This window comes from Mustela putorius, unplaced genomic scaffold (genome assembly GCF_011764305.1).
Source record: "Mustela putorius furo isolate JIRA1106 unplaced genomic scaffold, ASM1176430v1.1 tig00003942_pilon_pilon_pilon, whole genome shotgun sequence".
Taxonomy (NCBI): domain Eukaryota; kingdom Metazoa; phylum Chordata; class Mammalia; order Carnivora; family Mustelidae; genus Mustela; species Mustela putorius.
The window spans coordinates 16,485,563-16,505,344 of record NW_025422087.1 but is presented as its reverse complement, the minus strand read 5'-3'; the positions used below and the strand labels follow the sequence as shown (position 1 = coordinate 16,505,344).

Below are 19,782 nucleotides of genomic sequence, written 5' to 3'. Positions count from 1 at the left end.
AAGAGCCTTATCACAGATAAAACTACCGCTACACAAGGCATGTACTCAATAGTATCTCTGTCTAGCTGTATGATCTTGTTAGGGTCACTTAAAAATCTTATCTCAGGGGCGCCTGGGTGGCTCAGTGGGTTAAAGCCTCTGCCTTCGGCTCAGGTCATGATCCCAGTGTCCTCGGATCAAGCCCCGAATCGGGCTCTCTGCTCAGCGGGGAGCCTGCTTCCTCCTCTCTCTGCCTGCCTCTCTGCCTACTTGTGATCTCTGTCAAATAAATAAAATCTTTAAAAAAAAAAATCTTATCTCAGATATCTGTATGTGAAATGAGATAGTGCCTACTCACCAAAGCTTTTAGAATACACCTAATTCATAATGTCAAGGGCATTTATTACATATGTTCAAAAAGCACTTTAAGTTCTTTTCAAATTTTTACATGAACTTTTCTTTTTTTTTTTTTAATATTTTAAAAAAGATTTTATTTATTTATTTGACAGAGAGAGACCAAGCAGGCAGACAGAGAGAGGAGGAAGCAGGCTCCCTGCTGAGCAGAAAGCCCAATGTGGGACTCGATCCCAGGACCCTGAGATCATGACCTGAGCCGAAGGCAGAGGCTTTAACCCACTGAGCCACCCAGGCACCCCTACTTGAACTTTTCTAATAATTTTTTAAAACTCAAATTTGATAGGAGAAGCACACATGTGTCTCCATTTTCCTCATGGTACACTGAATCATTTGAAGATATCCCAAGTAATATTCCAAACTGGGACATCATGGTGATCTTGGTCAAGAATGAGGCTTCAAATCTTAATATATCTTCTATAGAAGATGTGTGCATTGAATTATTACAAAAGTAATTAAATATACAACAACGACTACACACCAAAAATGCCAGAATTTTCCCCCCTAAGTTTATAATGTGATAAAAGCAACAACCCCCTGCCCCCTACCTCACTTTATTTGTCCCTATGCTACCAATGGATGTCCTGGACTTCAAAATTTATAAAAGTAAATCCCAACATAGTCCTCTAATTTTAAGTCTGTTCAATTGTTAAATATTAAATCATATCTAGAAAAAGAGCTGATACATGAAACTGATGACTGAAATAACAGAAGCTATCACAAGACCCTCTTAGTAACATGACATCATAAATATAAATCCTCAAAATGTACTTTTCCAGATTTCTTTACAAATAAAAATACCTAGAAATCCAGTAAAGTTTAAAGATCTTTGTAGAAATGAGGAAAAAAAAACTGAATGTCTATCTCACTGTAATTTTAAATTTCAATACAAATTATATCTAAACCTAGGTATACATTATACAGAAGTTATTTTCTTACAAACAGGAAATTACGATCTATTTTAAAATTGGTAACTTCAAGCAATTCCAAAAACCAAAATATGAATCATCCTTTCCTTGACCAAATAATAAGTATAAGAAAAATGTAAATATAATTTAACTTAAATTAAATTTAAATATCTTAAAAGTTGAACAAGGATGTTTAGGATTTTTTACCTGCTTTTTCAGAAATTCTTTTAATCTTCCCCAAATCTGTCACTTATAATATCAATTTTACCAATTTAATATTTTTAATTGTAAAATTCCAGAAAGAGTAAAGAAAATAACTATGAAAAGGCTATTAGTATAAAATGTATAATCTAACAATACCTATTTTAAACTTGAAACTCTCTTAGGAACTCAAGTAAAGTTTTACAGTTTTATTTTACAGAGTTTATACATGAACAACTATTTATGTCTGGTATAACCTCAGACAAGTGCACTAGTCATTTCTTGCTGCAATGCATTCACTGCATTAGTCTGTACTGTATTCACAGATACATTTGTATTCACTGTGTTAAAGCAAAAACAATTCAAGAATATCGAATATTGAATCAAATTTCTCAGAAAATTTACTCTGAAGTAAATACTACAGAAATCAGAAAACTATATAGACTATCTTAAAGAAATGGAAAGACATTCCATGCTCATGGATTAGAAAAACAAATATTGTTAAAATGTCTACACTACCCAAAGCAATCTTTGCATTTAATGCAATCCCTTCGAAATACCAAGAGTATTTTTCACAGAACTAGAACAAACAATTCTAAAATTTGTATGGAAACACAAAAGACCCTGAAGTCAAAGCTATCTTGAGAAAGAAAAGCAAAGCCAGATGCATTACAATTCTAGACTTCTAGTTATATTACAAAACTGTGGTAATCAAAACAGGACAGTATGGGCACAAAAACAGACACAGATAAACAACATAGAATAGAAAACCCAGAAATAAATCCACAACTATACGACTAATCTTTGACAAAGCAGGAAAGACTATCCAAAGGGAAAAAGACAGTCTCTTGAACAAATGATGTTGGGAAAACTAGACAGCAACATGCAAAAGAATGAAACTGGACCACTTTCTTACAGCCTACACAAAAGTAAATTCAAAATGGATTAAAAACCTAAATATGAGACCTGACACCAAAAAAAAAAAAAAAAAATCCTAGAAGAGAACAAATGCAGTTATGTCTGACACTGGCCATAGCAACTTTTTTCTAGCTAGGTCCCCAAGGCAGAGGAAATAAAAATAAAAATAAATCATTGGACCTACATCAAAATAAAAAACTTCAACAAAGCAAAAGAAACAATCAACAAAACTAAAAGACAACCTGAAATGGAAGAAGGTATTTGCAAATGACATATCTGATAAAAGGGTTAGTATCCAAAAATATATAAAGAACTAATATAACACCTAAAAAACAAATAATCCAGTTACAAATGGGCAGAAGACATGAACAGACATTTCTCCAAAGAAGACATCTAGATGGCCAACACATGGGAAGATGTTCATCATCACCTACCATCAGGGAAATGCAAATCAAAACTACAACGAGCTGTCACCTCACATCTGCCAAAAAGGCTACAATCAATAACACAAAAAACAACAGATGTTGGTGAGGATGTAGAGAAAAAGAAACCTTCTTGCACTGTTGGTGAGAATGCAAACTGGTGTAGCCACTGTAGAGAACATCGTGTAAGTTAAAAGTAGAGCTACCTTATGATCCAGCAATGGCACTACAGAGTATTTACCCAAAGAATGCAAAAACACTAATTCAAAGGGATACATGCACCCCTATGTTCATAGCAGCATAGTCTACAATAGATTACAACAGATTCCAAGATATGGAAGCAGCCCAAGTGTCCACTGATTAGTGAATGGATGAAGGAGATTACACACACACACACACACACGGAGATTATATATATGTATATACATATACACATATGAAGGGGATTATGTATATTTATACACCCATATATATAATATTCCATTACATATAATGGAATTATATGTAATGGAATATTATACATAATGGAACATTATTCAGCCATAAAAAGAATGAAATCCTGTCATTTGCAACAACATAGGTGAAGCTGGAGAGTACAATGCTAAGCAAAAGTAAGTCAGAGAAAGACAAAACACCATATGATCTCATTCATATGCAGAACTTAAGAAACAGAAGAAATGAGCCAAGGGGGAAAATGAGGGAGACAAATCCAGAAACAGACTCTTAATCGTAGAGAGCTGACGGTTACAGAGAAGAGGGGTAAGTACATGGTGTGGATTGAGGAGTGCATCTGTGATGAGCACTGGATGGCATATAAAACTGCGGAATCACCATACTGTGCACCAGAAACTAATGTGATACTATGTGTTCACTAGCTGGAATTTAAAAAAAAAGAAAACTATATCGATTCAAAAGAAAAATTCTGAGACATAATTGAATAATGCTACTTGTAGAATCAACAAAAACTGTTTTGCAAAATGTCGAAATATTTTAATTTTTTAAAAAGATTTGTTTACTTATTTGATAGAGGGAGTGCGCACAGGAGTGGAGGAAGGGACAGAGGGAGAGGAAGAATCCTGAGCAGACTCCATGCTGAGCGCAGAGGCTCAGTCTCACAGCCCAAGCCAAAATCAGGAGTCTGACGTTTAACCCTAGGTGCCCTTCAAAATATTTTAAAAATAGCATTCTTTTCTTTCCAACATTCTTTTTAAATATTTTTATTTATTTTATTGAGAGAGACAGAGAGAGCACAAGTGGGGGAGAGGGGCAGATGGAGAGGGAGAAGCGGACTCCCCACTGGGCAGGGAGTCCAGAATGGGCTCAATACCAGGACCCTGCGATCACGACCTAAGCCAGAGGCACGTCACCAACTGAGCCACCCAGGCACCCCTCAGTGTTCTTTTAACAGAACAATTTTTCTTTTTCTGACTATAAAAAGAAGTAATTGTTCATTCTAAAAAAAAAAAAAAAATTAAACAGGACATGAATAAAGAAGAGCCAATCACATCACTTTTAATATTTTAAGACACAACCATTTATACTATTAAACAAGGTTATGAGTATTTTAAATTAATAGAGCAAAACTAGCACTGGATAAACCCATTTACGAGAAACAATGAAAAGGGGATCTGTTTTTTTTTGTTGTTGTTTTTTCTTTTCTAAGCATTTTAGTTTTCCTCAGTGTCTACATATTTGGTTGTAGAGTATGCCATTTTCTACATATTCTTCTTAATCCAAAAAAAAAAAAGTTTTGTTCAGGGAGAAGAGCACCTGTTGAAATCTACACATCTGAATATCACATCAACTCAGTAACACAAGCTCCTGTGCACTGTGATGGCCCAACCTAAACACACTGTACTAGCAAATTCTTCACACCTTAACCTCCTTTACTTACCGCACACTTACATCTTTTTCATCTCTAATGATCACCTCCCAGGGTGGAAAGAGACAGAAGAAAGTCCTTTAAGGCAACAACTTCATTTATTTCTAAACTTATGAATCAGTGCTATATGTACAAGGAACCTGCTGGTTCATCTTTGTATCTTCCAGGTAACATGTATATAACAAAATACTTAGATTCCATTTCAGTAAGTCAAGAAAACGAAAATGTAAAGACAAATGGCAAAACATTCCTGAACAATCTGTTCCTATAACTGCCAACCTGACAAAAGAAAAATGTTTAGGCATCTTTTAATACAATCAGGTAAGAAGGTAAGTCAATCTCAGAATCTTCCCAACAACTGCTTGCTAATTTATCCTTCATCTCAAATGTCTTCATGAATAACATTCCTGGAAAATGAGCTTTCAGAAATTATGGAAGCTCTCTCTATATAAAAAAATTTGAATTTAAGCCAAAATCTGAGTTTAAACAGATTTAAAAAATGCCATTTCAGGAAACTCTTAAACTCAATGGATTAATTCTGTTATAAAATGTAAGTTTCTTAAATTGGAATTAGTGATCTTTGAATTGTGATGGCAATAAATATGGCAGCCACAATGAAACAAGGAGCTCACATTCTGAACGTTTTTTATGAGCAAGGAGCCTGCTGGGCACATAGACTACATTACCTTGTTCAGTCCTCAAATCCAGCGTTAACAGTAAGGTATAAGTCTCTGGATTTTAGTGATGAGAAAACTGAGGACCTGGTAGCTTACCTAGGGCCAAACGGCTTCTGCAGGCCAGGATTTCAGTCCAGATTTCATACACATGGGTTATAAAGGCTTCCAACACTATGTAACTTTAGAAATGGCTCCCCAGGGGGTGCCTGGGTGGCACAGTGGGTTAAGACTCTGCCTTCAGCTCAGGTCATGATCTTGGGGTCTTGGAATCGAGGCCTCCATCAGACTCTCTCTGTTCAGCAGGGAGCCTGCTTCCCCCCTCCCCCCACCTGCCTCTCTGCCTACTTGTGATCTCTCTCTGTCAAATAAATAAAATCTTTTTTTAAAAAAATGGCTCTACAGATAATAGAATTACCAGTAATCAACTACAGCGTTACTGTTTGGCTGTCACTTAGAACCGAATTGGATAATTACCACCGAATACAGTATAATGATGAGAATAATGGTTACACTTTCTATTTTTAAAACACATTAATCTAAAAAAGAGTAGCTTCAAAATAAGTATTATCTTATTATATAAACACGTTAAAATATGTCAAAAGGAAGTTAAGTGGCTTGCCTTCGAGTTGCATGCAAAACATGATAAAAAATGAAAACTCTAAATCCAGAACTTGCCTTTACTGTAAGCCTTGTAGCTCACAGTAAAGCTTTCCTTCTCTACTCTCCTTCACCAAACATTTTTTTTTTCCTATAAGAAATTTATAGAGATCTGAAGAAACTATTCAACAAAAACTTAACAAATGTGAATAAAGGCAATGTCAAGGAAATGCTCTGTCCTGGGGCTTCAGTTTGATGATAGAGTAAACTGGCAAGTTTGGGCCTACTAGATTGGTATTTTAATAAAAGAAATGTGTAAGATCAAGGGAAATGATATCACAAAACATGGAAAGGACTAAAGCAAAAGATTTAGGCAAGGAAAAAGAAAACTCAGAAAAATTTTGTAAGGACAAGGTACAGACAGAGAGAGGTACAAAGGTGTGAAAGCTTTTGAGGAAGAGAAAGAAAGAAAAGAAAGGGAGGGAGTAAGGAAGGAAGGAAGGAAGAGAGAAATAGAAAAAGAAAGAGAAGAAAGAAAGAAAAGAAGAGAAGAGAAAAGGAGAAAAAAGAAAAGAAAAAAGCAGTACAGCACAGTGGTTCAATGCACAGGCTTTGGCTCCAACCCAGCTGAGTGTGAGTGAACCTCCGTTACGGACTAACCAAGTGACCTGGCATTAGTCACCCTTCTTTAGTTTGCTCATCTCTAGGGTAAGAATAATAACAGTACCTATCTGAAAGGGTTAGTATAATGAGGATTAAATGTTATATGTACAACTTAACACTGTTAAAACTGGACACATATTGTTATTAATTATCAAAAGGAAAAGCCAGAAGAGGAAAATGCAATAAACACAACCTCAGGTTTCCTCTACAGACACCTACTGAATCCTTTCTAAGTATATTTACAGACCAAACTAAAGGAATAAAAATATGATTACCAAATAATGCATATCATGTTGAAGACTTTATTTGTGACAGCTGAAAAGTCAGAAGTATTATACTTTCTTGAATTTTGTTTTTCTTGAACTGGTCTGAACCTAAAAGGCTCATCTCAACTTATCCAAGATGTCACTGGCAAACAGAGATAAGAATATACAAAATCCAAATCACAGAAATGTGAAACAATTAAATTTTGATTCCCAAACAAGCAAAGTCTTATTCTAAGCGAGTGTTCATTAAACTGAAACAAAGTCTGATTTTGATATATAGAATACTATTTTATTCTTTATTTTAAACTTTTCTTACATGTTTAAAAATATACATGGGTTCAGAACAACCTCAATAAAATGATGACATTTTCTATTAAAGAACCTCTGAAGTCAAACCACTAGTGTGCAAACACAGTTGGCTTCCAATTTGAAGTCATAGGCACATTTCATTAAATGCATTTCATAAAACAAAGAAATCAAAATGCTGAGAAGAAAAATACTCAGTAGTTTGATATAAACTTTAAAATATCTGTCAGGCAGGAAACTTATAGTAAAAAAGTAAGATTCAGATGTTTTACCACTCACACCTGCTTCACTACTAATTCCCCAAATGCCCTTTTGCTACATCTAAACCCCTGATAATTTATTATACAAGTCCATGTAGCACACTAAAAAATAAGTTAATTTAATCTTTGCGTATGAAAACAGATCATTACAAAAGAAAATACTGACAGCTCTTACCTGTATTTGATAATTAAGTATATCATATTCTCAGCAGTACTAAGAATGCAGCTTGGTCTAATATAAATATCTAAATAACAACTACACAAAAGTAATTTTCTCTTCAAAGAAGTTTTTGTATATTTTTTCCAATGTTGATGACTTAAGCAACATTGATCTATATATTGTGCTAAGAAAACATTAGGCACAGATCACATGATATAATTTACATTTTCTTTGTTGTAAAAAATATAGTATATGCAAATGCATATCATACAAATGATTGGTGGACGCAACACTAAGCTTTGTAGACCTAACACAAAAAGATTAATATTTACTCTTAAGGGGGAAAGAAAAGGGGGACACATGGAGTGTGGTCCGAAGGGCAATCAATACCTCACTTCTGGTGAATACTATGCGTCTGCATTAGAATTATTTGTGGATTTTCTTAAAGAAAAACAAAGCTTTATTAAAGCAAAAAAAAAAAAAGATACCACTTTGGGCACATGAACTGAATGAAAAGGAACCAGATAAAAATGTTTACAAAAGCTATTAAGAATATTTAACACAGTATCTGAAATGAGCTATAGATTGCTTTGTTGGAAGGAATACATTATTTAACATTATGATTGTTTTATATGGTAGATTCTTTATTAGCTAAGACACTTTTGGATTAAGGTACCGAAGGAGGCAGATCAAGAAAAATGGAGAGAAAAAGAAAGAGCAGGCTGTCAGAAGGGGGTGGGGGTGGGGGCTAAGCATAATTTTAGCCGGAACAAAAATACTGTTTCTTTTTGTTTATAGCAGAAATTTTATGCTGCGGATAGTATAAAAACACAAGCAAAAGGGTTATGTGGCAGGTAATAAAATACAATGCTTACTACGCATCCTTCATGGAGAAACCACTTATAGATTGTAGATTCGTATCTAAAAGTATGCTTTGATGCAAAAAAAAAAATGTACATTGCCACATATATAATATGTAGCATTTTCCCATAAAGGGCAATTTATGTAAGTAACTTCCACAAACACAAAGAGACGAGAGAGACATAGACAGACGGAATGAGAGGCTAAGACAGAGGGGAGAGCTCAGTCAGAGAAGACAGAGATGCCGAGGGGCTTTGCTCATGTCCTGTGGAAGATCTGAAATACTGTTTTCAATATTTTTTTCATCCTCAGGGCTTAATTTTGCTATTACTGTACATTTATATTCACACACTATAATTATCTCATGAGATTGCCCTCTATACATTCTTTTCTCTAGTTCCCCCCACCACCACCGTGGAAAAAGAGGGAAAAAAAAGAAACCTCTCGTCTCTCCATCTCATAGTCAACTATTCAAGTAAATATTTCTCTAGTGGCAAATGAATCTAGAATACAATCCAAAACCCCTTTCGGATTACATTTGATTTCTATATAGTTCTCTTCAAATGGAGCAGGAATTAGCCCTTTTCCTAGGTTTGGGGTCTCGAGCTTCCTGATCCTTCACACACATACAAGATGTGCACATTGTCTCGGACAGTCTTCGGAGGCCCAGCTGGAAAACACTGTTGGAAAGGCTATAGATCACACAGTTACAAAAACTATTACTTATAGCAAGCCAGGTTGTTAGGAAGGACAGCGTTGGATTGTCCAAGACCCGGGAGCTTTCTAGAAGAAAGTAAATTATGTAAGGGAGCCACAGCATGTAAAACACACTGGTTATCCGAAACAAAACCATGGCGTAACGACGGTCGGGGCTGTGTCCAGTCTCTCCAGAGGCATCCACCTCATGGCTGGGAAATCGGGCCCTCCGGTCATTTATCTCTTTGGTGTGCTGCCGGCAAATTTTAAAAATATGGAAGTAAGTGAAGCAGACAACAAAGGCAGCAGGAGCATAAAGTAAACAAACAATAAAGCCAGTAAAATAGGCACTGGTGAGCCAAGAGGTGGCACACCATTCAAAGATGTCACCATGGTACCCTGGTTTCCCCCAGCCAAAAAAGGAAGGCAAGAAAATTAGGCAAGAGTAGATCCAGATTAAAATAATGCAAATTCTCAGGCGACAGGGGGTGACCAGTTGATTGTAGGAAAGAGGCTTGGTTATTGCCAGATAGCGGTCCACACTTATGCAAGCAAGACATGCCATAGAAACACTCTTTAGAACGGAGATGATATATCCGAAAACCTGGCAGGTCAGTGACTCATGGATACCTGTGGAGTAGTGGAGAAGTGAGAGAGTTGGAACCAAGCAGCTCACTCCAACGAAAAGATCAGCATATGCCATTGTCTGAATAAAGTAGCTGGTGGTATAATGGTGCAGGAGTGGAGCACAGTGAAAGACAAAGATGACTGTTAAATTCCCGGCAATGATTAGAAATGTCAGCAAGACAATAACAACAGTCTCAAAGATGCACACATCCACTGCACTGTAGTAGCCAAATCCAAGTGGGCAGGAGTGACGTTCAGACACATTCACAATGCCACTGCTCATGTTCAAGATGCTCCATTCAGTCCACCTGGATTCGTTCATGGCTTGGAATTAAGGGAGCGTGCAGCCGAGGCTCCAGCAAGCAGGTGCCCTGTCCAGCATGTGTTAAACTCTGCACATTAGTGTCTTGGGATCAGCTTCGGGAGACAGCGGCAGCGCTTCTGTCACAGCTAAGCCTCCCAGAGAGTGCTCAAGCCTCTTCATCAGCTCAGTGCAGCAGTGACACATCTCAACTTTGGGGGGGAAGAAAGGGAGGTAAGCTAGAAAGGAGGTGAAAAAAGGTCACTGATTAGCTTCCTCCGGTGCTCTCAAACAACTTTCTCGAGACACAGGAACTTCTAGAGAAAATGGAGTTCTTAATACCTTGCACTATGAAAAATTAGATCTGCCAAAAAAAAAATCTATTGCCAAGGGAAAAAAAGCCTTTGTGGGCGGTTTGGTCTCCTCAGAAAGGTAGTTTGTTAGGGATCAACTAGAACAAATGAGAAAAAAAGAATCTTAAATTGTCTCAGGCTTCCTCCTTCATCTATGATGAGAAGTGGATTCATATTTTACAATTTAAATAATTAAGATCTAAGATCTAGTTGCAAATCTAAGAAAAAGTTCATTGCAGCAAAGAGTGTCTTTGGGCTCAGTTCAGGGTTTGATGCTGGTGGATCAACTTTATGATCTATTTCTCTCTCATTTCTCAAAAGAGCTAACCCCACACACACCCCCCAAAAGCACAGACACAAGGTTAATTCTAAAAGACTCAGCTATACTTGGGCACAAAGGAGCAGAACCGAGGTAAAAGACTCCAGATTGCCTTATAACTCTCATGAAGAAATAAAAGCCTATTTCCAGTAGGGGAGATAATATACAAATACAATATAACATTGTATATGTTATATACAATGTTAACACCTGACAAAAGACGATAAACTTTAAAGTTTTAATTCTGCATGCAGTCTTCTAAGCATTCAGATGAAAACAGCTTTAGCCCATCACAATTACTAGTGCTACCACCAACAATGTAATTTATACTTTTTCCTTTTCCAAGGGAAAATAAATAACTTATTAATTTCAGCATCATTAACTAAAAGTAACTTTCATTATCTGATATGCCACCTTCCTTACAATGGAGCATGATCATAAAATACATAGCTCAAAGTTATTCTCACCTTCACAAGCACACCTATATCTCACATATATATGTAAGGATACATGAAATTCAGGCAACAGAAACTTTCCTATATACTCTGAGCTTCTTTGACCAGAAATGTTGCCATTATTTATTACTCAGGAATTCCTAGTAGGCTTCGTAGTCTCTGTCTCTAGATCTCTTCTATTTTCATCAAAGGATTAACACATTAGATCATTACTTTGACTAAATCTTCTGAAAGTGGAAAATTACCTTCTTTGTTATATTTGCAGTTACATAGCAGCCATATGTTAAGAAAATGCCTCTTCTATTACTGTGTTCTATTTTGAGCAAGTGCTCAATTAATACAGGGGCCATTAGGTAGGTTATAAGATGGTCTTATTTTAAAATACCTCTAAAGCATCAAGATGAGTTTAAATCCTACAGTGTGAAATACTGAGAGGCTTGCAGGATAGAATCCATCCAAAAGGCTTCCAAGGTCATTCTGCTATCAAGTGAACATTTGTCAAAAATCTTTTTTAAAGTACAGGTATTTGAGAGAGTTTCCTGTCAGTCTTTGTTGTCATCCCTCTTGAAGAAATAACATTGCATTAGATAAAAAACATTTCCTTCAGGAACAAAGCAGCAGCTTAATAGAAAGCATTCTTCTGAAAGTTATTTTCTCATGCACAACCAAGTCATTCAGGGAAGTCTTTCTTCTTTTGTAACATCCACAGGATATTCCTCCTTGCACATACCTAGTTTCACTTATCACAAAATAGTTCTCTTCTTACAGGAATAAGGCAATGCTTCTCACCTACATTCACTCTTACCAGCTGCTAGGCTGGGCTGCTTGCTTCAGAAGTCCGATTCACTGCGATGCAGTCACCAGGATGCTGTCGGTAGATAATTCACAATCTCTCAGTATCACTGCCTCCACCTGAGCCGGAGCCCTGCTCCTCCTCCTCATCCTGAGCTGATGCAGAAGAACTCACCATCAGAAAGGTGACTCGGTCCTCCTGCCCCAATCAACAGCACAGCCAATGGCTACTGCAGCTGAAACTGTCACTAGGTAACAGTTGCCAGGCACATGCAGGCTTATAGACTTACTCGGCAAGCTCCGATCAAGATTGACAAGAGAAGACAATGCAACTGACCGATCCTTATAACATATTAATGGCACGTGTGACTCTCTAGAGGCAGTCTCCTTATAGCATTTGTAAAGATTATTTCCTATGGGCAGTACAGAAAAAAACAAAAACAAAAAAGCACTGGGATACACCTTTAAACCCTGTAGAGAAACTACCACGAGGTACTCTGACACTAAAAAGTCAGCAGAAATCTAATGCTCACTGGCAGAAAAAAATGTATTAATTATTAAAAATCAGCTAAGTCTTCGTGAACTCAAGTGATATAGCTACTATTTTTACTCTCTAAAATAGTTATATTTTGATTAATAGAAGTCATTTAATAATCTCTCCAATCCCTGCCATACCCACACTAAATTGTTGAATTTAATGTATTTTACTGTATAAACAAAGCAGTGGAACTAACACTTCTATGCTAAAATCTATTTGGGCAAATATTTAAGGTTAAATGTGAATTCTGAAAAGTAGGTATTAGAAATAGGTAAAATAGGCATTTACTCTAATCTTTATCCTAATATGAAAAACACTCAGAGTCAAAGAACTCTGTCATATAGTGACTGAGCTACTCATGCCCAAGTTAGAAGAAAGCAAATTAAGCTCCTTAACCTGGTGGAGATGAAAAACATTTCCATTTATTTTGACGTACTACAGACAAACATTCTCTATTTTAAGCTTATTTTTCATGGGGTCAGCACTTTCCTTTAAAGTGACTTAGAACTAATTTACAAATCATTTCAGAATTAAATAAGGAAAATTAAAATGAAAACGGAAGATAACTAACATCTGTTAAGCACGTTCTGTGTGCCAACCATTATGCTATATGCTTTATATATTTTCTATCTATAAAAACCTTAAATCTTTATGGAGTAGGTACCCATCATTATCATTTCTCAAAGGAAGAAGGTGGGTACTAGAAAAGGTAAGTATAACTTGCCTACTAGAATAATGAAGCTAGCATTGAAGCAGGCTGAAACTATCAATCCTAACACCATATTGATAAACCTCTCTCTCCCTCTGGATTTTTTTTTTTTCTTTAGATTTCATTTAAATTCAAGTTAGTTAACAATAGAGTGTATTATTACTTTCAGGGGTAGAATTTAGTTATTCATCAGTTGCATATAACACACAGTGCTCTTCCATCAAGTGCCCTCCTTAATGCCCACCAACCACTTACCCATCATCCCCCCACCCAACTTCCCACCAGCAACCCTCAGTTTCCTATAGTTAAGAGTCTCTTATGGTTTGTCTCCCTCTCTGATTTTGTCTTATTTTATCTTTCCTTCTCTTCCCCTGTGTTCAACAATTTTGTTTCTTAAAGTAATTTTTAAATAATAGAAAGCCCTATTTTTTTCCTCCATGTTGAACTGCCCAACAGGAAGGCCATATTATTGTTAAAAATTTTCAGAGGCTTAGCTGAAATACAGAATGCAAGCACATTTCTCATTACCAGAATAATTTATAAACAAAGTTAGAATAACAACTGTAGAGTAGTACTAAGCTGAGCTTTGAAAGTAAATATTTAAATGTAATACAAAAGGCTAGAAGGTCCTATTTTACAGAGAAGTATTTTGACTTCTAGAGATACCTAAAAGCATTAAAATCAAACAAGACTAGAATTAACTAACATTCTCTTTTACGATAATAATAAATATTCAAAATAAAAATTATATTTGATAAATATTCATGAATATAGACAGATCCCATACCCCATATTAGAAAGAGTTAAATACTAAGCTTTACTATAAATCCATCGAAAAATAAAACACTATCAATAATTAAAGTTACCCATGTCACCAAAATCTAAATAAACCATTTACAAGGATAGACTTTACATATCTTCTTTAAAGATCTACTCTTTTTTTCCTAAAGATTTTTATTTACTTATTTGAGAGACAGAGCCCAAACAGGTTGCTTGGGGCGGGGACGTGGGGGCGGAGAGGGACAGAGAGAGAAGGAGAAACAGGGAGACTAACACAGGTTCGATCCCAGGACCCTGGGATCATCATCTGAGCTGAAAGCAGATGCTTAACTAAGTCACCCAGGCGCCCCTAGATTTTACATATTTTTAAAATAGCTTTGAATGTAATTTTTCCAAAATGAGGGAAATGGCAAAAAAAAGTCTCACAGGGAAATTCAAATACTAAATTCCTTTAGTTTGACACATTTATTTCCAAAAACTATCACTGACAGGGATTTGAGTCTATGAATACTCTAATCCATAATTGTACATGCTTTCAAAAGTATTGCGACAATATAAGAAAGAGTTCAACTAGAGTCTTTGATCCACTAAGCTTCCCGCTTTCCTTCTACCAACTTACAAAAAACTTTAATGGTTCTTACAAGATAATTTTCTTTTTTTAGAGACTGACTTGGTCCCTCATCAACCTTTTTTCTCATCTGATTATAATAGGAACTAATTTATAATGTGAAGCTCTAATAACAAAAAGGCATTTATATCATATATTTACATAGCTCATTACACAAAGCATTCTTTGTGTTTAAATTAGGCATAATTCTCTTCATGTTAGGGGCCATTAGATGTTTTATTACTGTCATTCTTATTACAATCATTATCAACCACTTCCCTCTCCTTTCAACTGAGGAATGCTAGCTGGGAAATACTAAGCGGAATCATTATTTGGGATATTTCAGAATTACTTCTAACAGCAAAAAATATAGCTTTATGAGATGACACACCACAGGTGTTTGGTTTCTTATTTATACCATCTGTTTTACATATTCTTTTATATGCATCAATATTTCATTATTAAACATCTAAGCATTTCAGGCAACTACTCAATAGGACCTAAATAGCAAAGTAACAGAAAGATATCAGCATCAATGGTAAATAAGATAAACAGTAAGTAATGATTATCAAGAACTACATAACCAATATAATATTATAAAAAGTAAACAAATAGAGAATAAAAAGCATTTTTAAAATAAACATTTTTAAAGGTACAAAAAGGGTGTATACATCCAGAAACAGAATGTATCTATTTCTTCAACTACTCCTCCCATCTGTTAACTTTTCTCCATCTCCACTGTCACTGCCCTAAGCAAACTAACATTACCTTGTGTGTGGGCTCATGCAGTGGCTTCCAGTGTGGTCTTCCTGAGATGCCTGTGACCTCTCTTCAATCCATTATGCATAAACAAACAAAATATTCTTTCCAAAAATGAAAGCCAGATGATACCACTACCCTTTTAAAATACTTCAGTGGTGGGGCGCCTGGGTGGCTCAGTGGGTTAAGCCTCTGCCTTCGGCTCAGGTCATGATCTCAGGGTCTTGGGATCAAGCCACTCATCGGGCTCTCTGCTCAGTGGAGAGCCTGCTTCCCTCTCTCACTCTCTCTCTGCTTGCCTCTCTGCCTACTTGTGATCTCTCTCTCTCTGTCAAATAAATAAATAATCTTAAAAATAAAATAAAATAAAATACTTCAGTGGTTTCACACTGCGCTTAAGATAAAGTCCTAACAGGTCCTATAAAATCTGTTCTCTACATATTCATCCAATCTTACTTCTTTTCTATATCGTTTAGGATTAGCTAAACCTCCCCCTCTTCCACCCATCCTCCTGTCCCACATATATTTGCTATGTTCTCTACTGCCTCAGGACATTTGTACCCGCTGGTTACTATGTTATCACACTTTTTTAGTTAATTCAGGTGCAACCTTCAGATTTTGTTCAAATACCACTGTCTCACAGCTACCTTTCTTGAATTCCCAGATTAGACCAGATTCCATTCTTGTAGTTTGTAATGACCTAGTCCATATCTTCCTAACTAGTTTGCAAGCCCCACAAAAGGAGAAATACCTGTATTATTCCACATTATATCTTAAGTACCTACTTTACACTACTGGGCATAAAACTGGAGCTAAATAAGAGTTTAATAAAACTAATATAAAGCACATAAAAATAGCTTGAAGAGTCTGTAAGACAGAAAAACACCAATAACCAGTTTCTGCGAAGCTCAGAGTTCCTTGCAACCCCCCCGAATGGCATTCAAGCTTCACAAGAAATTTATAAAAGTATATATCCTAATTGCAGAAGGAGAATAATTAGACTCTTAATATATTCAAATTAAGGGAAATATTATTCATCTATACCTCTACCTAAACCCGATTCAATATGAGTATTTGACTAGTGCTCTGAAAAATCCTATCTGGCAGGGGATAATGATTATTGACTTATTTTAAGAATGACAAATACTACAACATACAGTATCAATATATTTTAAAAATGTAGTTATCAAAGCAACTTGGTCTAAATGCTACAAAAAAAAAAACATGTGAAGTAGCACATATACAATCACTCATTTAGTGATGTCTAAGGACAGAAAACAAGTTTATATTATTAATTTTATTTCATTATGACAAGTTATTAACAATTACAAATATTTAACAAATATTAAATGAGTGGTGGAACAGAAAAAAACTTCCTCAACCTGCCAAAGACACTCCATGGAAAAACCTGTAGCTAGAATGGTATTTAATGGTGAAAGAGTAAATGCTTTCTTTTTAAGATGAAAACAGACAAAGATGTCTGCTCTTACCACTTCCAAGCACAGTGTACTGGCAGTCCCCGCCAGTGTAACAGGCAAGAAAAAGAAATAGCTAAGCCATACAAGAATTGGAAGACATGACTAAATACATAAGAAGTACTTTAAAAATCTACCCCAAAGATAATTAGAACTGATGAGTAAATCTTGTCCAAATACAAGGTCAAAACACAACAATCACTGAATTTCTATATATTTGCAATAAATTATAGTAAATGAAATTTTAAAACAATAAACCATTTACAGAAAATACCAATAAAGTTAATAAAAGATGTGTAATACCTCTACCGTGAAGACTACAAAATTAAAAGGCCCTAAGTAAATGGAGTGATATACCACCTTTATGGGTTAGAAGACTCAATATTGTTAAGAATGTTAGTTTTTCTCAAATTAATCTATGGGTTTATTGCTATTTGTAGAACTAAACAGTTGATTCTAAAATTTGTACGTAAATAAAAAAGGGCCTGGGGTAGCTAAAACAATCTGGGGAAAGGCATTTTTAAAAGCTGGAAGACTGGCACAACCTGATTTTAAGACTTACTATAAAGCCACTGTACTCAAGACTGGCATAAGGATAAACAAGTAAGTCAGTAAAGAGAACAGAGTCCAAAAATAAACCCAAACTTACCAACTGAATTTTAAAAGACTAAATCAAGTCAAGAGGAAAAGAAAATCTTTTCAGTAAATATTACTAGAAAACTTTGGATATCTGGGAAAAATTAACTTTGACCCTATCCTCATACTATAAACAAAAATATATTTGAGATAATCATAGATCTAAACATAAAAACTTAAATTATAAATATGTAGCTTCTAAAAGAAAACATACTAGAAGGAGAAAATCTTCATAACATGTCAGTAGACAAAGATCTCTTTAGATATAGAAAGCAATAACAATAAAAGTAAAATGTAATTAATTATGCTTAAAATCAAAACTCTGCTTTTCCAAAAAATATTAGTAAGAAAATCAGTAAGTCAAAAGACTAGGAGAAAACATTAGCAAAACATATTATCTAACAAAAAAATTGTATCTAAAATTAAAAATTTGTTAGTAAAAATACAAAGAACCCAATTAAAAATGGGGAAATGCTGTCACAGACACCTCACCAAAGAAGATAGACAAATGGCCATCAAAACAAAATAAAAAAGTGCTCAGCATCAATGGTCATCAAGAAAAGGCAAAGTAAAATCACAATGAGCTACAACTACCTGCCCACTGAAATGGCTAAAATTAAAACACTGCGAATACTAAATATTGGTAAGAATGCACAACAATTCAAACTCTTAAAAATTGTTAGTGGTAATGTAAAATGGCCCAACTTTTTAATATGATTTTCTTCACTGTTCTATTAGTTTCAAGCGTACAATATAGTGATTCAGCCACTCCATACATCCCCTGGTGCTAGTGACAAGGGCACTCCTGAAACCTCATTGCCTATTTCGCCCATCCCCCACCTCCTTCCCCTCTGGTAACCATCAGTTTGTTCTCTATAATTAAGAGTCTATTTCTTGTTTGTCTTTTTTCCTTTCTTTTATTTTTTAATATTTTATTTATTTATTTGACAGAGATCACAAGTAGGCAGAGAGGCAGGCAGAGAGAGAGAGAGGAGGAAGCAGGCTCCATGTGGAGCAGACAGCTGGATGCAGGGCTCGATCCCAGCACTCTGGGATCATGACCCAAGCCGAAGGCAGAAGCTTTAACTCACTGAGCCACCCAGGTGCCCCTCTTTTTGCCTTTCTTAAATCGTATGGTATTTGGCCTTCTGTAACTGACTTGTTTCGATTAGCATTATATGTGTGTGTGTATATATATACACACACATACACACACATATATACACATATCACCTCTTCTTTATCCATGGATCGACCAATAAATAATCGGGCCGCTTCTTGTAAATAACGCTGCTATAAACATAGGGATGCATGTATTCCTCTGAATTAGTGTTTTTGTATTCTTTGGGTAAATACCCAGTAATGCAATTGCTGGATGATAGGGTAGTTCTGAAGAACCTCCACACTGGTTTTCATGGTGGCTGTACCAGTTTGCTTTCCCACCAACAGGGAAAGAGGATTCCTTTTTCTCCATATCCTCAAAAATGGCCCAACTTTTAAAACCATGAAACAGTTGGGGAGTTTCTTATAACATAAAACAAATCTACTCACTAGTTCCAACCCATCAAAATGAAAAAATATATCCACCAAAAATGTGTATAAAAATGTACATAGCGGGCGCCTGGGTGGCTCAGTGGGTTAAGCCGCTGCCTTCGGCTCAGGTCATGATCTCAGGGTCCTGGGATCGAGGCCCGCATCGGGCTCTCTGCTCAGCAGGGAGCCTGCTTCCCTCTCTCTCTCTCTGCCTGCTTCTCCATCTACTTGTGATTTCTCTCTGTCAAATAAATAAATAAAATCTTTAAAAAAAAAAAAAAATGTACATAGCAGCTTTACTTTTAATAGCCCCAAACTGAAAACAATCCATCTATCCATCACCAGGGTAACAGATAAACTAACTGTGATATGTTTATATGATTCTGGAATAGGTGAAACTAATTTTTGATGAAAGAAACAGAACATAGTTCCCTCATATGGGGTGTGGACATGTGTGTGTGTGTGTGTGTGTATGTGTGTGTGTGTGTGTGTGTCTTGACCAGCAAGAGGTATTAGAAAACTTTTAAGAATGATGGAAACATGGTATATCTTGGTGTCTGTGGGTAACATACATGCATCTATATCAAAACTCATCAAAATGTGACATTTAAGATCTGTGCATTTCACTTATATGTAAATTATAGCCACAAAGAATGAGAAAGCTATTATTGCACTTGCATGTTTTAAG

General features: G+C 35.7%; 2 protein-coding genes across 9 annotated transcripts in view; both read right to left on the bottom strand.

Moving 5' to 3' along the window:
- Positions 1-19,782, bottom strand: part of RABGAP1L (RAB GTPase activating protein 1 like) — a 778,147-nt gene that overhangs the window by 486,642 nt on the left and 271,723 nt on the right. The window contains exons 15-16 of one of the 8 annotated variants that reach the window (XM_045069735.1): positions 12,071-12,133; positions 10,360-10,377 (exon numbers count right to left, since the gene is read on the bottom strand). The exons of 5 other annotated variants lie outside the window; for them this stretch is intronic. In XM_045069735.1, coding sequence (XP_044925670.1) covers positions 12,077-12,133 — 57 coding nt within the window. In that variant the 3' untranslated portion in view covers positions 10,360-10,377; positions 12,071-12,076. Of the gene's footprint in view, positions 1-10,247; positions 10,378-12,054; positions 12,134-19,782 lie in introns of those variants that run through there. 2 more of the 8 variants (XM_045069736.1, XM_045069734.1) reach the window with 2 other exon arrangements.
- Positions 7,195-10,160, bottom strand: GPR52 (G protein-coupled receptor 52). Its single transcript, XM_013061132.2, has one exon. The coding sequence runs from the start codon at positions 10,157-10,159 to the stop codon at positions 9,074-9,076; it is 1,086 nt and encodes a 361-aa protein (XP_012916586.1). The 5' UTR covers position 10,160; the 3' UTR covers positions 7,195-9,073.